We start from the raw sequence: 17,350 nt of genomic DNA, 5'->3' as shown, positions 1-17,350 counted from the left end.
AGATAGACCTAAATGGACTTAGTGCAAATATTTACATTGTTGTATCTTACACTTAACTTGGAGCTCAGCCTCCACACTACCTATGTTTATATTGCTGGATTTGAGTCACTTCTGACAGCAGGCAGCCAAAGTCTGCTTCCACACATGCACTGATAGGTTGTAGTTACTCACATTCTGCTCTTGGAGCCTGCTGTCATTGGGAATAATCTGAAAATACAACCTCTGTGCTTGGCAGAGCTCTGAGAGGCAAAGTTAAGAGTTAGAAATAAAGGGCAAATTTATGTGTACATATATTAGACACAAAAAATTTCTCTCAAACTTACATTGCACTTGCGCCTTGAACATTGAATGTAGTTATGACCATCCCACTTCCTAAAGGATATATAAATTTAGAGAGAAAAACAAAAGAATGTGGAAAAGAATGGCAAATAGAAGAACAGTTTTTCATGCATTGCAAAAAAGATCCTGGTTTATCAAATAAAATGATCAAGCTGCAGTTTTAGAAACAGAATGAGGTACCTTCTGAATGAATGGGGGGCTAAACTGCAGGTTGCATTGATGCAGAGTTCTGTGGAGATGGAAATTACAAATGAGTTAAGAGCTGATGGATCCACTATCAGCTGTTAAATCCAATAGTCACAGTGTGCCTTAACACTCTAGAGCTCAGGAAAACTCTGAACTACTGCCAAATGTGAGATTTGTGTGATGCTGACTTGGGCTTGCATTCTGCCTAACAGCCTGTGCTGATTGCTGAGTACAGGAATCCTGAGGTTAATTTGTTTCATCACATCCACCAGGAAGGTTCTTAACAAACATCTGCTTACAGCACATGTGCAGGAAGCACAGGGTGAGCAGTGCTCACAGAAATGAACCTTGGAGCCAGCCCTGGGGGAACAGGTGGGAAGTTTCAGCAGAGCATTTCTTGGATGTGTGCTTTTACCTCTCTCCTCAATGTGAGTGTCCTCTGTGGGCACAGACTCGTCCTGCAGCCAGGGTCACCTGGGGCAGTGCAGGGCAGGACGTGGTTGTGGGGCCACTGCAGAGCTGAGGCTTCCAAAAGCAAAAGCTGTAAGACATTGCCAGGAGCAAACTGCTGCCTTTGGGGAGGCAGAGGCTCCTCAGCTCCTCACTCATGTTCATGTCACTGACTGCTGCTCAAAGTTACCTTACAAAGAGGTTGATGCTTTATGAGAATTGCTACTTTAAGTCATCAAAGCATGAAAAGATCTCTCTTATGAAATAATTCAGTGAAAATACTAGATTGCAAGTTTAGTGTCTTTATTTAGTATTTTTATGTGGCTTCATGTAAATCATCTCTGTGAGGATGCAAAGCAGTTTACACTTGGCAAGTGCAAATGCTATAGAGCCATTTCAAACCAGCCTTATCAGCCTTAAACCCAGAGCTTTAAGGGAGTTTCCTTTATCAAAATTGTAAGACTTAAGCACATGAAGTATACTGTTGATGATGCACTAAATTATGTAGGCCTACTTTTTCCCTACTACTAGTCTGGGACTCAGCATGCTTTCTTGCTGAAGAGCATTTTACCAGTTTCTGCCTGTGACATCCTTTGGCAGTGTTGGCTGGCAGCTATCAGTCTAGCTGTTCTAAATAATTGTGTCACCAGCAAACTATCTGCTCCATTATTCTTTCTTTCAAAGCATTTTTATCTGCTATGGAACATATTTTATCAACATCTTCAGATGGAAAGATCTGTTGGTAGGTTCATTCTGTTCTGAAAACTGACCTTTTTTGCTGTTTTTAATCTGAAAACTTTTCTTGCATATGATTATTGCATATCAGCTCCTTTAAGAAAATGAGAGATCATTGTAGGATTTTGAAAATGTCTGTGTTACATAAATGCATGACTTTTAGCTGGTTATTGATGCCTCATGGAGCTCCAGGGGGGTTGTGAAGCATTACTTGACAGAAATAAAATCAACCCTTGAGCAGACACACCAGATCTGTAGTACACCACCTCCCAGTCTGACACAGCAGTCACATTTAATGATATGTAGTTCTTTGGATCACTCCTGAATTCTTTATTTTTCCCTTTTTTATTATTTTGACATTCAACATAGTTTAAGCAAGTAACAAATTCTCACACATAATTGCAGTTTCAGAATTTCATAGGATCTGTTTTCTTTAAAGTAGGGATGAAGTTTCTATCTCTTTATACTATAAGAATATGTACTTTTTTCTTTTCAGCAAGGGGAATCCACTGACTGGATTGTCAGTGGCATACATTGTTCTCTTCTTTGAAAAAAATCTCTGATTATCTTCAATGTATTTCTTCCCATACTTGTAATGAGGGAATAAGTGCCATCACTTTTATCTTCTAGATCAAATAACATTTTGGATTTTAAAAGAGATTAGCAGTTCAAATCATATGAAATGCTAGTTATGCATATAAAGTTATCAACTCCTTAATCTCATTCAGAACTTTGAACTTCTAAGTATAATACAGAATTGCACTTAAACTGGAACAATTGTCATTGAATTTGAGTATCAGAAATAGCAAGGATTTGATATTAAATTCCACTGTATTTTACAGTGACCCCTATGTTAGTAAAAAAAAACAATTAATAAATCCTCCCAGATTTACTGAGAACCTTTAATGATGCTCCCTATAGATGTTGACAGTATTAACATTACTGATTGTTTTAAGCACAGACTCATGGAATTGTTTAGATTGGAAAAGCCCACTGACACTGCTGAGTTCAGCCCTTCAGCACTTTTCATGGCTGTACTGTGTATAAGGCCTTCACATTGCAAAGGGATTTCACAGAATACATTCAGACATGTTTTTAGTTTTGCTGTAGGAGGATAGACTTAGGTGAACCATTAGAATTCTTTTTAACAGTTATCTATGATTCTCTGTTTGATAAGGTTTTAATTGCACAAGACTGTGCTTTACTTTTCCACTGGGATTCTTGCTGATTCGTTCAGTAAGGGTTCACTGGCAAAATCTGCTCTAAGGATGAACTGGCTGTGTGTCTTATAGGAAGCCTCTGTCTTTTGAATATTGCTGCACTGGCAGCAGAAGTTGGGCAGTGTAGAGTCCATGCAGCAGGAAGAATTGGGGAATAAATCAGTCAAAGGATCTTCTATTCCTACATGTGTAGAAATTCAACCAAATATTTAGACTGATGTCTTTCTCAAGTCTTGACCTCTGGTTTCAGCAAAGAGTTTCAGTTTTTAGGGACAGAAATCAGTAGAAAGTCAGGAGCCCTGGTGGGATTTAGGAGTCTCAACATGTATTTGGATATGCTTGAACTGCCCCACCACTGCTTCTATTTAAATTAATGATTAATGTCTATTGATTCCGATGAGGTAAGAGCTACTTCAGTGTTCTTACGTGGTCACGAGCAAGCCACAGAAAATGAACTTTTCTACTTGCCTGAGTAATTTTTGGGTAGATTCAGGCAGCTCTCTTCTGGAAATAGTCAGTGGAAGTGCTACAGCAGAGTACCCTGACCCAGGATGAGCACTGAGAAATTGTGTGCTCCTGATGGTTTGACTTCAGTCTTCATCATCTCTCACATGGAATTTGTCAGTACCACTTCTCAGGTGATTGAGAACTGCACTTAAGGACATTATAGGAGTGGATTATTTCTTATGATCTAAATTATAAGTGGGACAAAAGGTATAGGAGTTGCACATACAATGATGTCAAGGGATGATATCAAGGGAGATAAATACTGCCCATCCAGCAGTTCTGTAATCACCATCCATCCTCACAAATGTTTTATTAAACTTGCCCTCTCTTGGCAATTTCAATTAGGTTCTGGTGCTGTGGTGTCCACTATTGAGTTTGAGCTGATGCAAAAGAGCACGTTGTGTTTTTCATGTGCTTTCCTGGCCAAATCTCCTTGTGTCTTCATCTCAATGCCTCTATAAATCTTTCTCCTGTTTTTCCAGCTCATGTGTTTGAGAGAATCAGTCTAATCAGTTACCATGAATTTAAGGTACCACAATTAATCCTCCTTTGGCAGGAGACTTCATATTTCATATCCATTCACATCAGTCTTGAGCTACAGTTTTCCTACTGCTTTTCTTGCAGCTTACTCAGTGTGGGCAGGTGGTCTAAAAGAGAAGGGATGAAATTGTCTGTGTAGCTTTGGTGAATAAAGGTCCCTGTGATGAAAACTGACCATATAGTATAGGTAATAGGTAATATCCTCCATAGTATATAATTAATTACCATCAGCAGTTTACATTTCAGGAGTAAGTAACTGTAAATGGGCTCGTAGAGCTGATGTTTCTCTCATCTGACTTTTCCTGTAGAAATCCCAGAGCTGCCGTGTGCAGGAGGCATTGGAGTGGGACACTTGGTCTGATGGTGTTCCCTGATTGCCAGCAGTGGTCAGTGCCAGAAGCTCCTGTTAGCAGCAGGAAAGGCAGTCATGGGACCACCCACATCCCAGGGGTAACCCTGTTTAACTCTGGTAGTGAAGACTGGTTGTTGCTCAGACTCGAGGGCTTTTGCATCCTGTAAAGCTCTTGGAGATCTTTCTTGTTGCTTTGCTTTTACAGGGCTTACTAATAAAAATGGTTATTCTTCTCACTCTGAATGCATGTTTTCAAGCCACTGAGTCCACTGTGTGTTATATCTCCCAGAAATATTATATCTGGTTTTGTACACAGTTTAGGGTTTTTTAAGGTGTATTCATCCAGTTTTGTATAGGCCCCTTGAGTCTTTCTCTTCTCTCATTGAAATTAAGTTTTGTGCTCTGTGTGGGTTTTTTCTTTTCACTCTTAAAGGCTGTGTTGGGTGCTGTAATTATTGACAAATTATGTTGATGCCTGTTCTATTTGAAAGTTAAACTGCAATTTTATCATTAAGGAAATATGTCAGTGACATATAAGACTTTTTAAAACACAATGTATGTGAATAGGTTTTAACTGAGAACTTAGTCCTGAAGTGAAATAGGCTTCTCAATTCTTAATGGATTAACACAATTTCAATTCTCTGCACTAAATACAGAGTGAGAGCTTCATGGCAGAGGTAAAACTCAGCTTAGAAAAGGACATGAAGCAATTTGAGTTAAGATAAAGATTTCAGGGATGCACGCCACTCCTCAGTTGTACTTGATAGACAATCTGTTACATATTAAGGATTCACCTGAAAATGGGAAAATTTTGCTTTTCACTAATCATAAAAACTATGGATTTGAATAATGTTGACCACTACAATGTTGAAATGTTGTGGTGTCACCATGAAATCTGAGCAAAACCTTCGTAGCATACCTACAGTGTTAAATGAGTTTGCCAGAAAAACAAATGAGGTCAGACAAAAGTCAGGCCAGAGCCATTGCCTACTGCCAGCCAAGGAGAAACACTCCTTGTGCTGTCCATGACTTCTGTAAACTGGGTGCTGAAAGGTGTGGGAGAGAATGGGACAGGATACTGGGTAAGTGCCGTTCTCCACTCGGGCGCTTGCTGACGCTCCCTTGGCTGTGTGGAGCTCTTGCCCGCCCTGGCAGCCCTGGGAGATGGCAGGAGTTTGTCTCATGGTGTGCACACCCTGCCTCCTGGTCCCAGACAACTGCACCACTGTTGGTTGGAAGGTGTTGGAGGATCTCCCCAGCCTCAGCTGAGGATCAGTGACACCCTCCAGGTGCCCAGGGAGGGATGGTGCTCTCTGGATTCTGCTCATGCAAGGTAAACATGGCTGTGACTGTAGAGAAACTGAGGCTATGGCAGGTTATTAGAAGAAGCCATAAATAGATCAGAATATCATTAGGATCAGGGCTATAAACCAGTAAAATAGCAAAGGTCAGTAGGTTCCTCTTTGACTAAGGGGTATGCTGCCAGTGGGAAGAGCAGCAGATACCAGCATGCCATGAGAGAAAGGAGCATTTCTGCAGCAGAAGGGTTGTTCAATAGTACCTATCCACTGCTCTGAGACGTACTGGGAAACTGCTTCATTTAGCCAAAACAAAACTTTCAGGATTGAGGGAAAGATTAAAATATATCTGCATGTACAGATGACTTCCAAGCTGAGAAAATATATTTTCAACTGTCACATGGTGGTATTCTCTTGGGTTCCTGGTTTTATGTTGATATATTGCATTAGTAATTGTTTGTTAATGATATGGAAATTACTATGCACAAATTTAAATTGCCATTGTCAGAACTGAGGTTGGCAGTATTACCCAGTATGAAGTAGATAACAAATATTATTTCAGGAAGAAGCAAAGGCAATTCAAGAAATCAGTATTTCATTTGCTTTGTAAAACTGTACCAGTACTAACATAGAGAGACTTGGTGTGCTCTAACTGTGCTTGCATATTTTTAAATGCATATATTTCTGATGCTCTTTTTTAAAGGAATAAAATACCAGAATGAAAACATCTGCATAATATTTAGGATGTTTAAATTAGCTTTATTTATCCTTTGTAGAATGACTAATACTGTTAGCTGTTAAGCTGCTTCTATTATGGTCTGCATTTTTGAAGCCACGCAGTTGCTCATTAATCCAGTTGAACTTTTTTGCAAAACCTGAGAGACTTACTCTTTGTAACGTTAATGATGTTGGGGTGGATTTTGTAGCTCTGCAGTTTGGTTAATTTTTCTGAATTTCCTCCATTAACAAAAGAAGATTATGAAGTGGTGAAGAGAAGATCATGGAGCAGCAGCACCAAAAAAAAAAATCTTTCTGTTGCCCTTGGTTGTATGGTTAGATATTTACATAGTGTCTAGCTGCAGAGGCAATAATATGTCAGAATACTTTATTTGTACACAGATTGAATTTTGATCAAGACACAAGAATTTTCATTTATAGCTATTGTGTTGTTCTATTTTCAATTTTGGTAATTTGTTTGATTTACAATGAAAAATTAATCCTATCAACTCCAGTGTTCAGGTAACAAGGAAGAGTAGAAGATCTTCATTAAAGAATAACAGCGATACAGTTGCTGCTTCTGGTGCTGAGCTGGCTCATGTCTTGGCTGAGCTCTTTGGAACCTTTGGTGTGGAAAACATGCCTCAGTCAATAAACCATGCTGGTCCTGGGCTGAGCAGTGTGAAAACTCCCAGTGGGTGCATAGAGAACTTGGATATCTGTCATCCAGGGCACTCGGCATGGAAAGTGCAGAACCACCAGGAGTGGCTGTGAAAATGAAAGATGGTGCTCATTTGATTTTGCAGACAAAATTGAAAGCCTTGGGCAGCTGCAGACATGACACTAGTCCTCCATGGTTATCACTGCTTTACCACTTCTGCTTGGCTGCAAAGAGTGGAAGGATGGAGAATGATACGAATTCCTTGTTTGAAAGCACATTACAGGACAGATGAGTCCTCTTTCCCTACTTCTTCAAGAGACAGCCTTTCTCAAAACATTCCTGTTATTGTTGCACTCTGTGTACTCTTACATGTATCACTGAGCTGTTTGTTTAGCAGCAGAAAAACATTGATATTTTGATGTAGCAAAACCATGTTGTGTTCATTTCTTCTGTTGTTTCATTACATTACAGGTACGGTAAGAATTGAAATGTTCAGGAACATGCAAAATGCAGAAATCATAAGGAAAATGACAGAAGAATTTGATGAGGTAGAGTATACAAATAGTTGTTTGAAGCATTATGAAATATATTACCATATACTTCTGGTTTAAATTAAAAATGCAGTGGGCCAGTGGATAAATAATATCTCAGTGTGGGAAACTTTTGCTGACAAGCAAAGCAGCAACTTGAGCTGTTGGATGCAGAGAAGCAGGGTAGAGAGAGGTTCATCAGAGCAGGCAGGAAGAGGAACTGGAGAACCCTCATCCCACTGAGAGTGGTGGTGGCATTCTGGGTGCTGAGCTTCAACTCTTGGGAGTGCCTCTTACAACAAAGAGCTCCAGATTCCTGACACATCAAATTCATGAGACAGGATTACAGCATGCTGCTCTGTTTGCTCTGTGCAAATTAATGTTTTGTGCATTTTAAATGGCAATTTAAACCAAATAGGAACTTGACATGAAAATTACCATTTTGGAATAGTGATACAGAAAGAAATACTCTTTCAAAAGATCTGAGCATTTTGTTTGAAACAAGTAAATTACAATTCAGACTGGGTATCTTCTGTCAAAATAAAAGTGTTCCTAATGGTGAATGCTTTTTAGCTTGGAGATTTTTGAACTGTGTTTTCTTTGATTTTTGGTGTATAAAATGCTGAATATTCTGAGCATTCATTTTGTTTAGTGAGGAAAACTAAAGGTGGAGCAGGTACTTCTGTAGGACAGCAGTGCCTCTGACCAGTTCTATATGAAATGCCAAGGCTGTGATTCAGAAAGTTAAGCATCAACTTAATATTAACCTTAAGTGGATGGAGAATGACACAGACGGTCAAGCCTTTTTTCAGGTTTTGCCTTTAAATACTTAGAAATATTCCTGTCTCATCCTTTGCTCCCACTTCCTAACTAAGGATACAAGGAGGAGAATTGAGTCTTGATACTTATTTTGGACTATACAGAGCCAATACTGCAAGTAGCAAACAATTACAATGGTGTCTTTGCAAAAGTGGTTTCATGCCAATAAGCCTCCCTGTTTATTGAAGAATAATGTGTTGTTTTTATTTGTTATTTTCCCTTGGCTTGAAGGAACAAGATGATGTTTATTTTAAAACCACAGACCACAATGGGTACACCAACTTTAAAATAATAAATGGGGACACCTTTAATACTTGATCTTTTTCCTCTGTTGTTCTGCAGGACAGCGGTGATTACCCCCTGACCATGCCTGGGCCTCAGTGGAAGAAGTTCCGCTCCAACTTCTGCGAGTTCATCGGGGTGCTGATCCGGCAGTGCCAGTACAGCATCATCTACGACGAGTACATGATGGACACGGTGATCTCGCTGCTCACCGGCCTCTCCGACTCGCAGGTCCGCGCCTTCCGGCACACCAGCACGCTGGCTGGTGAGTGAGCTGTGCTTGCTGCTGCTTATCCACTGCCAGGAGTGATGGTCATTTGTAACCCTGACCAGCCCTAAAACTCTGGGAAGCTTCATCGAATCCATGTACCACACGTGGTACAACTATAACTAAAGTATTCCTTTTTTATTTGGAAAGTGCTGAGGCACATAGGGATTCCTGTCATCCCCAGGGCCTCCAGTAAAATAGGAGTAAAATAGTAAAAACTGAATCCTGACAATCAGGAGTGGCATCCTTATGTCTTGTATTTTGTTATCAATTGTTCACTTGCTGTACAGAATGTTGGAGTAATTCTATATTTTAAAGTATAAATTTATTCTAAAGAACTATCAGGACAGTTGTATTATCAAAGAGTTTCCATTCACCAGAAAAGATACTGTGCTTTAACTCTGGAGAAGCATAAGGTTTGGGATTACTGGGCCATGGTTGTAGGGCTCCCTGTATTCTGCCTGCAGCCACACCACCTTCTAGTGCAGCTGCCTCACCTAAGAAAAGCCTTGGGTGTATCAATAGATAGAAATGGGCTTTCCTTGTGTATTTCATCACACCTATATGAGATGTCTCCTCTAAGAGGAATGAATTACTCTCCACAAGGAGCTATTTTTCTCAATTACAAAGCACTACCAGAGTGGCTGGCTTGGGTATAGGTGTCTACAGCTGGTCATGTCAGGTGATAAGAAATCCATCTTATTGCAAGGTTCATAGATCATACCAGATATTTGAAACTCTTACAGCAGACATTTGTCATAATCTGAATGTTTCTATGGACAGTATTTATTACTATTTAGTCATTTCACAATCAGCCTCATATATATTTTTTCAGTTTCAAGTACACCAATACCCAGTTTTAAACAAATACAATCAGAATTTATTTAAAATTTCATCTCCCATTATGAATCAAAGAAAGAGGCAGATTTCTAATGATACTGAAAAAACATCTCCAGATTTGAGTGGATTTTGATTTTAAAACTGAAACCCAAACCCTTCAACTCACAGTGACTGAACTCCTTTGGAAGCACATTCCCTTGTGTTCTTCACCACACTTAGCAATAGGATGGTAAAACTGTGAATTATGCAGGCTTAAGCTTCCAGGTTTGGAGTTTCTTCTTCAAATTCAGTATTCCAAGGTGAGCACTCTTTGAGCCTAGATAACCTGCTGGAAATCCATGCCTGTTGTTTAAACTATTCCCTTCCATCTGATGCTGTCTGCAGTTCTGGGCAGTTTTGATTTGCTGTTTGCTCAGACTGTGGTTGGGTCATAGGGAAGAGTTTATGGAGTGAGGTCCCACTCTGGTCCCTGGGATTGATTGGTCCATCCCTGCATGGGGTGGATGTTTGGAAAGTATGAGGGGCTTGATTAAAAGACAGGAAACAGGAGCACTTACAGCAGTTATTTCCCAAGTCCTGTGCTCTGTAGAATAAAGAGTTTCCACTATTTGGAATGGATTCTGTAGCTAGAAGCTTGCAGCAAGAATAAGCTGATGGTAAAGCTGAGGTTCATCACAACTGACTGCAGTTATTTCAGCCACTTCTTGCATTAATGCCACATCTATCTAACATTGCATCACAGATGGGAGCTGCCAAGGATCTCAGCATTTACCACTGACAGTACATGCCATTTATTTACTTATTTGCTTGTTGTAACCAGCTTGAGGCTTTGCTTTGATTCTACAAATTTCCTTCAAGCTGTTTTCAGCACATTTAATTGTGTTGCAGTCCCAAGAAACAGAGGTCAACATGATGCCATGGAGCTCAGTCTTGATAAAGTTTTTGAAAAGCTACTTGTAGACTGGCATTTCTTCTTGAAGGAGTTTTATAGGTCCTTGTTTTCAGTTTTCCTCTATGCTAGTCAGTTGGAATGAGAGATGATTCACTGTAGGAAGAAGTACCTGTAGGTTACCAATTTTGAGCTATAGCAGTGTAAATCAATCCAAGTAGCCTCACTTCTCCATTTGTGTGGTTGCTTTTCTACCTTGAAGCAGTGCTGCATATTTAGAGGAGCATGCAGAGAGGATGTGATAGTTTGTTGCATTATTTTGCTGGTTTTTCAATATTGTAAAATCAGTTGTGCTGTGTAACCACACAGAACTTGGGGGAAGACCCTTATTAATGTTTCTTGTAAAAATAAATTCTAGTACCAAAAAGCAGACACAAACAATATCATATCCAGCATGTGTGAAAATAAAAATTGCATTTTTCTATGGCTGTACAGCTAACTTTAAAGCAGTGTCAGACCTGCATTCAGAGAAGCTGTGCTGTTGTCCCTTGTGAACTGAGCCAACCTCAGCAGCCATTGGTTAAGGTCACCCTTGGTATGGGGCAATCTCTGCTGGCCCTCTCCTGTGCAGAAATGGCTGTAACTTCCCAGCAGCTGCCTTCATGGTGCCCTGATGCTGCAGGCTCAGGTGTTGGCTCCCTGAGAGCTTGTCTCAGAGCTTGTCTGGAGAAGACAGCAAGGAGCACTGCCTGCAGCTCAGTGTGGGGTACAGACTCTGCTTTCTGACCATGGGCCAATCACCTGGGTATTGCCTGGGTGGAAGTCCCTATCCAGATGGCTGGGCCAGGGTTGAGGAGGCTTTTTGCTGTGAGTATGGATCTGCTGAGGAAATATTTTCTGAGTTCTGACTACAGGTAAAGAGTCATAATCTGTCTTGTGCCTTTGCAGCTATGAAGCTTATGACTGCTCTTGTGAATGTTGCCTTAAACCTGAGCATTCATCAGGACAATACACAGAGGCAGTATGAAGCTGAGAGAAACAAAATGATTGGCAAAAGAGCTAATGAAAGATTGGAGCTGCTGCTTCAGAAAAGAAAAGAGGCAAGTGAAAAGACTTTTTTTTTTTCCCTGGTTCATGTGCGTTCCCTCCAACAGAAAGCCCAGGGTGGTTTGTGACTCGAGTACCACAGTGAGAAAGAGCTTGGTTCTGCAGTGGTGTTTGTGTGATCTCAAGCAGACTACTTAAATCCTGTACTGCCACATTCAGTTGAGTTTGTGGTGCTGTTCTGCACGCAAAGGAGAATTCTCTTCTCAAGCTTCTATGAATGACCAGGCAAGAAGAGTCTCAAACTGTAAGCAGTCACTGTTCTGGTGATGCAGAAAGATTCTGACAAGAGGATCAGACATTCCCTCCCTGCACTGTCCAGTTTTCCCCTTGATCACTGCAGTTATTCCACAGTGTCTCATTGCTACTTCTTTTTTAGCTGCTTTCAGGAAACACTGTGGAGTTGAGGCTATAGCACCTGTTCTCAGGGAGAAGGAGCTAGGGAGACATTAAAGTCGCCTTTAGTAAGTACCAGCCTGGCATTAGGTGAGAAAAACCATTAGAAGGTTGCTGTAATCTTTCCTAAATAAAGTATTATATCACAGGAAACTTCAGTTTTGGAGGTGTACTTAAATTCAAAGATGACAAGCAGAAAATTAATACACATACATCCAAACAAACATAATGTGTAATGATGCCAAGTAAAACTCATAAGAGAAATTGAAAAATCAACGTTTTTATTAGATATAAATTTATGATTTTTAATATATTAGTTTTGAATTTTCTCTACCACTGTTTTACTCTGTGGTAATTAAGACTGTCTCAGTACTTTGCTTGTGTGCACCTTGAATTCCTTTAGGTGTATCTTTGATGAGAATTGCTTGACCTTGTAGTTTTTGTCTAGGGATAATTACAATTACATATTTTTATTTTACCCCTATGACTTGTAGCACAACTTTATTTGGTTTGCATAATTCTTGAAAAGCATACATTAAAGTACAATGCAAGAACAACCTCTCTTTCCTAAACTGCGAGAAAAACAAATTAAATATTAAATTGCATGTGAGTTCTAAAGCATTTTGAAACGCAAAATAGCTGGAACAGAGTTTGTATTCCACATTTGTTGATTGTTGCTTTGAATTTGCAGAGAACAAAGGCACTAATTGCACTGATTACCTTGGGCTGGTGGCTCTGTGGCTGGGAACTCTTCTGTGCCCGTTCCCCCAGCTGCTCTTTCAGAGCTGCAGGACATCCTCTCTCTGGGGAGCTGCACAGGGCTGTGGAGCCTTGGCAGGAGAAGGAACATTTCTTAGTCCTTTCCTTTGGCTCTGTGTGTTCAGGGGCTCTTATCTACCTACTCATGACAACTGAGCAAAGCATTGCCTGGGAATAGCCAGACGAGTATGTCCATGGGGTTAAGCACACCAGGGGCACCTGGGCAGAAGGGATCTGTTAGGATTAGTTTACTTAATGCTCTGTGGAAGAATTCCTGACATAATACTGTATATTCCCACTGTTTAAATACACTGAATTGACTGTGGCATTCTGTGCTGGTACTTCCTCAGTTGATTCCTTGATGAAGTGCCATCCTAACAACCCCTCCTGAGCACATACACGTGCATGTGTTGGTCTTCATGAGCTGGTAGAGGGACAGTTCACCAACTGAGTGTGTCAAGTTAATCTGAAGCAGAGGAGATGGAGCACTTCCTGAAGTGTTTCATTCTCAGGCCAACATCTACAGGCCTGGTGGGAGAGCCATGCATGAAGCTCTGTCTTATCAATGAGATTTTCAGCTCAAGTGGATTATTTATGTAGCAATATGCCACAAAGCAGAGAAAGTTGTCTTTTTAATATCTGCCAGTAGTAATTTAAATTTTGTGCTTGTCATACATGTCTTTTTGAGCTTCTGCACATGCTTGCAGAGTCAACAAGAGAATGTTTCCCTCATTTTTTACCTCTGTTTAAGAGGGGGAGTGTTAAATCATTTTTGCATTGGTAAGAGCAGGAATCCCAAGACACAGATGCTCCCTCAAGATACTTGAAGTTAAGCACTCAGATTCAAGTGCATGATTTAAAAAACTTGAAAGTGCAGAAAGCAGTTAGAGTTTCAGAGAAAATTCATTACTGAATCTAAAATACATTTGAGAATTATATCCTTTAAATGTTAGTACACAGAGGTAAAAGCAATCTCACATGGACCTACTGAATCTCTGATTCTGCTTCCACACCAGCTGTGCCCCAGCACCTGGATACCTGTACCAGATGATAATTCACCATGTTTGTAGTGAACTGTAAATTCTGTGCAGAAGATGAGGGAGGAAGCCATCTGTGCTGTCCCTTCATTTGTTCTGCTCGGGCTTCTACTGTGCTGCTTCACTTTGCACTCCCAGAGATGTCAAAGTACACCTTTTACAGAATCTCAACTTTCTCATGGCTCAGAAAGTCCATCCTCTCCTACCTGTCTTCTGTGGTGTGGTTTTATACCAAGAAATCATTCCCTGAGTTCTCTGTGAGCTCTAGTAGCTTTTCAGAAAGCCTCCTGAGGCTTCTTGGTTCATTCCCATCCTCATTTTACTGCACAGCCTGTGCTAGGCTGTCTCTACCTCCATGTTGCTGTGGATGTTTCCCTGCCTGTAGCCTGCGGAGCCATCCAGCTGAGGGGTGATTAGGAGCTCACAGTCCCCTTTGGGTTATGAATTCTCAAATAAGCATTTAGTCTGTGCATATTTGGGTTGAGCTGATGCTGCAAATAGTACTTTTCCCAGAGGCCATGTCTAAATATGCTTGGTTCATGTTTGCAGAGCTGGTGTGGACCCAGCTCTTCCCTTGGTACATAATCCCTTTTACTGTAAAATTAGTTTCTTTGGCAGCCCTTTGACAATTTAGTCAAGAGCCCTCAATGCCTTGGTTTCTCCACATGCAAAATGGAGACAGCACCTCCTTACACTTCACTGAACTGGGAGGCTTCACTCCCAGAGTTCTGAAGCTACTTCAGCTCATACCTGGAAGATGCAGTGGAAATATTTGGCTGAAAAATAGAAGCCCTTAGGGGAAGGTGTTTCAGAGCTCATGCCATGCAGGAGGTCAAACCAGCTGATCACAATTTTGCCTCTGGCTTTGAAACCTTTTATCTGTTAAATATATACATCCATAATTATACAGGTTTAATTATTTTATGCATGTGTGCACTCCACCAGCAAGGCTCTGTTGTGGTTTTCCTACTGTGAGAGTGTGGGCAAATTTACATTCCCACATTGTGGTGCTGTGCTTGGACTGTAATGAACACCTTGATGGAAGAATGATGGCTGCTCCAAAAACTGATTGGATAAAATTGATGTCATCTTATTAACAAAGCTGCAGGTGTAATTAAGGTGTAATTAAGTTATACTTAGTTAGTACAAGATCTGACAGTATGAGAATACTGTAATTAATTCCAAGTTGTGTTAACATACTATTTGACACAAGGTAAGCTTCCCATAGTACTTGCAAAACATGCTCATATTACTCAGGAAGTGAAAATATTTTTAAGAAAATGCTCTTATTTATAAAACCATGCTCATAGCACCTTTTCATTTGGAATTGAGTTTGGTTTCTTGCAGGCTAAGGCCTGGATGTCAGGTGTGCTCTGGTCATGGAAATCTTCCTGCTTCTGAAACCCAGTTACTGTGGGTGCTGAAGTTCAAGCAACTGACAGTCTTTTACTTAAGTTTGAGAATGTCTTCAACTCCTTTCCTTAAATAGAACATTAATTTTTTCAGAGCTAATCTGTAACCAGCTTTGTTTCTGCAGCTGTCATTCATTCAGCTCTGTGTTTCCCTGTGAACACAGCACTGCTGAAATTGCTGCACACATTGTCTCTACTTGTCTCATTTTCAGTAGCAAAAGTATATGATCACTTCAAAGAACTAATTTGAGAGACTAAATTGATGTTTGTAGTGAATGTTAATTTTCTTCCATTAAGATATTGCATATATAATGCAAATATTTGTATGTATATGCACACAATATAGGCATGTGCTGGAAAAGCAGAAGTGGTGAATTTACTCAAGTGCTCTTCCAAGGTCTTCTAAGGTTTCCCAGCAGGGAGCTGTAGAATACCAAATTATAATAAACAATGATCTTTTATTTATTTTGTGTTTTATTTTCCACAGCTACAAGAAAACCAAGATGAAATCGAAAATATGATGAACTCTATTTTTAAGGGTATATTTGTTCATAGATACCGGTAAGAAAATGCATGTTCCAGTGAGCTCTGCTAATAAAGTATGGTCATAAGGAAAGTCAAGGGCGGTTTCTGGGTTAATTTTCTTCTGATGTAATAGTCTAGATGCTGCAGGATCACTGTCAAAAGCACTTGAAGTTATGGCAGAATATGCAAATTGTAACCTCTATTAATTACTCAGTACAGCCATCCACACAACTTTCTTTTAATTCAGTAGACAGCGTTAAAGGGCTGTGGGAGACATGGGCTTTGAATCTTTGCATTTTGAAAAGTTGTCCATGTTGGGAGCACAAAAATGACATATCTTAAAAATAAACAAATAATATTTGTGTATCATAGGATAGCAGTTGTCCTCCAGCCTGCATTTCCTTTTGTATGTCTTGGGTGTAAACTGTAAATTTGGAATACGGTTCACGAGGGAGCAGTACCCTTTTAAAATAGGTTTAGGGTTGTTGTGCGTCACAAGATGCCTCAGAGCATCTGCATCACCTTGGTGCATCCAGCTCTTTAAATGTTAATTGACTTGCTGAAATCAAAAGATAAAATTCCAGGGTACCAAACTATGCAATTAACCTTTCACTTTTCAGTGCTTTAAAAGTTTATAATTTATGGAATCTTTTAGGAAAATGGCAGGAAAAAAAGGTGTATGAGAAGAGGGGTTGGAAGGTGAAGAGGAACCCATAGTTCAGTTGGACAGAGGGATGATTGTAATTTGGAGAAAAGCGCACAGGAAACCAGGAAGGTGCTTGTGCTGACAAATGTGTGAGTGTGAGCAGCACAGTGGGGTTGGAGAGTGTCTCCTCAGTACCTGAGAAAGGTAGAAAAGAAAAGTTCATGGATTATGGTCAGGAAGCCTTGAGCTGCTTGGGAGCAGGAGAATGGGTATGCAGAGCCAGCATGGATGTGCTAGATCAGTGTAGCACTCACACCATTTTGTAAGGAGAGCAGCTTTCATGGCATAGGTAAAAATGCTGAAGAACTTAAATTCTATGAGTGTTTCCATTTTTATCCCTTCAGAACTTAGTGTATTATATCAAACAAAACATTGCTTTAAAATATCCTCTTAGTAGTGTGGTGGTGTTCACAGGAGTCCTGGGATGAGGGAAGAGATGAGAATGTTGACTCCGTGTTTCACAAGGCTGATTTATTGTTTTATGATATATATTGTATTAAAACTATACTAAAAGAACAGAAGAAAGGATTTCATCAGAAGGCTGGCTAAGAATAGAAAAGCAATGAATAACAAAGGCTTGTGACTGACTGAGACAGTCTGGACCACTGGACTGTGATTGGCCATTAGTTAGAAACAACCACATGAGACCAATCCCAGATGCACCTGTTGCATTCCACAGCAGCAGATAGCCATTGTTTACATTTTGGTTCTGAGGCCTCTCAGCTTCTCAGAAGAAAAAATCCTAAGGAAAGGATTTTTCATAAAACATGTCTGTGAC

At 40.2% G+C, this 17,350-nt stretch overlaps 1 protein-coding gene across 2 annotated transcripts in view; it reads left to right on the top strand.

The window, feature by feature from the left end:
- STAG1 (STAG1 cohesin complex component) overlaps nucleotides 1-17,350 on the top strand; it is a 154,072-nt gene that overhangs the window by 82,430 nt on the left and 54,292 nt on the right. For both annotated transcript variants that reach the window (XM_066556791.1, XM_066556793.1), the window contains 4 exons: nucleotides 7,477-7,553; nucleotides 8,697-8,901; nucleotides 11,582-11,733; nucleotides 15,829-15,902. In XM_066556791.1, the coding sequence (XP_066412888.1) occupies nucleotides 7,477-7,553; nucleotides 8,697-8,901; nucleotides 11,582-11,733; nucleotides 15,829-15,902 (508 nt within the window). The remainder of the gene's footprint in view (nucleotides 1-7,476; nucleotides 7,554-8,696; nucleotides 8,902-11,581; nucleotides 11,734-15,828; nucleotides 15,903-17,350) is intronic.

This window comes from Molothrus aeneus, chromosome 10 (genome assembly GCF_037042795.1).
Source record: "Molothrus aeneus isolate 106 chromosome 10, BPBGC_Maene_1.0, whole genome shotgun sequence".
NCBI lineage: Eukaryota > Metazoa > Chordata > Aves > Passeriformes > Icteridae > Molothrus > Molothrus aeneus.
The sequence above is the reverse complement of the archived record's forward strand: the minus strand, read 5'-3'. Positions and strand labels throughout refer to the sequence as shown.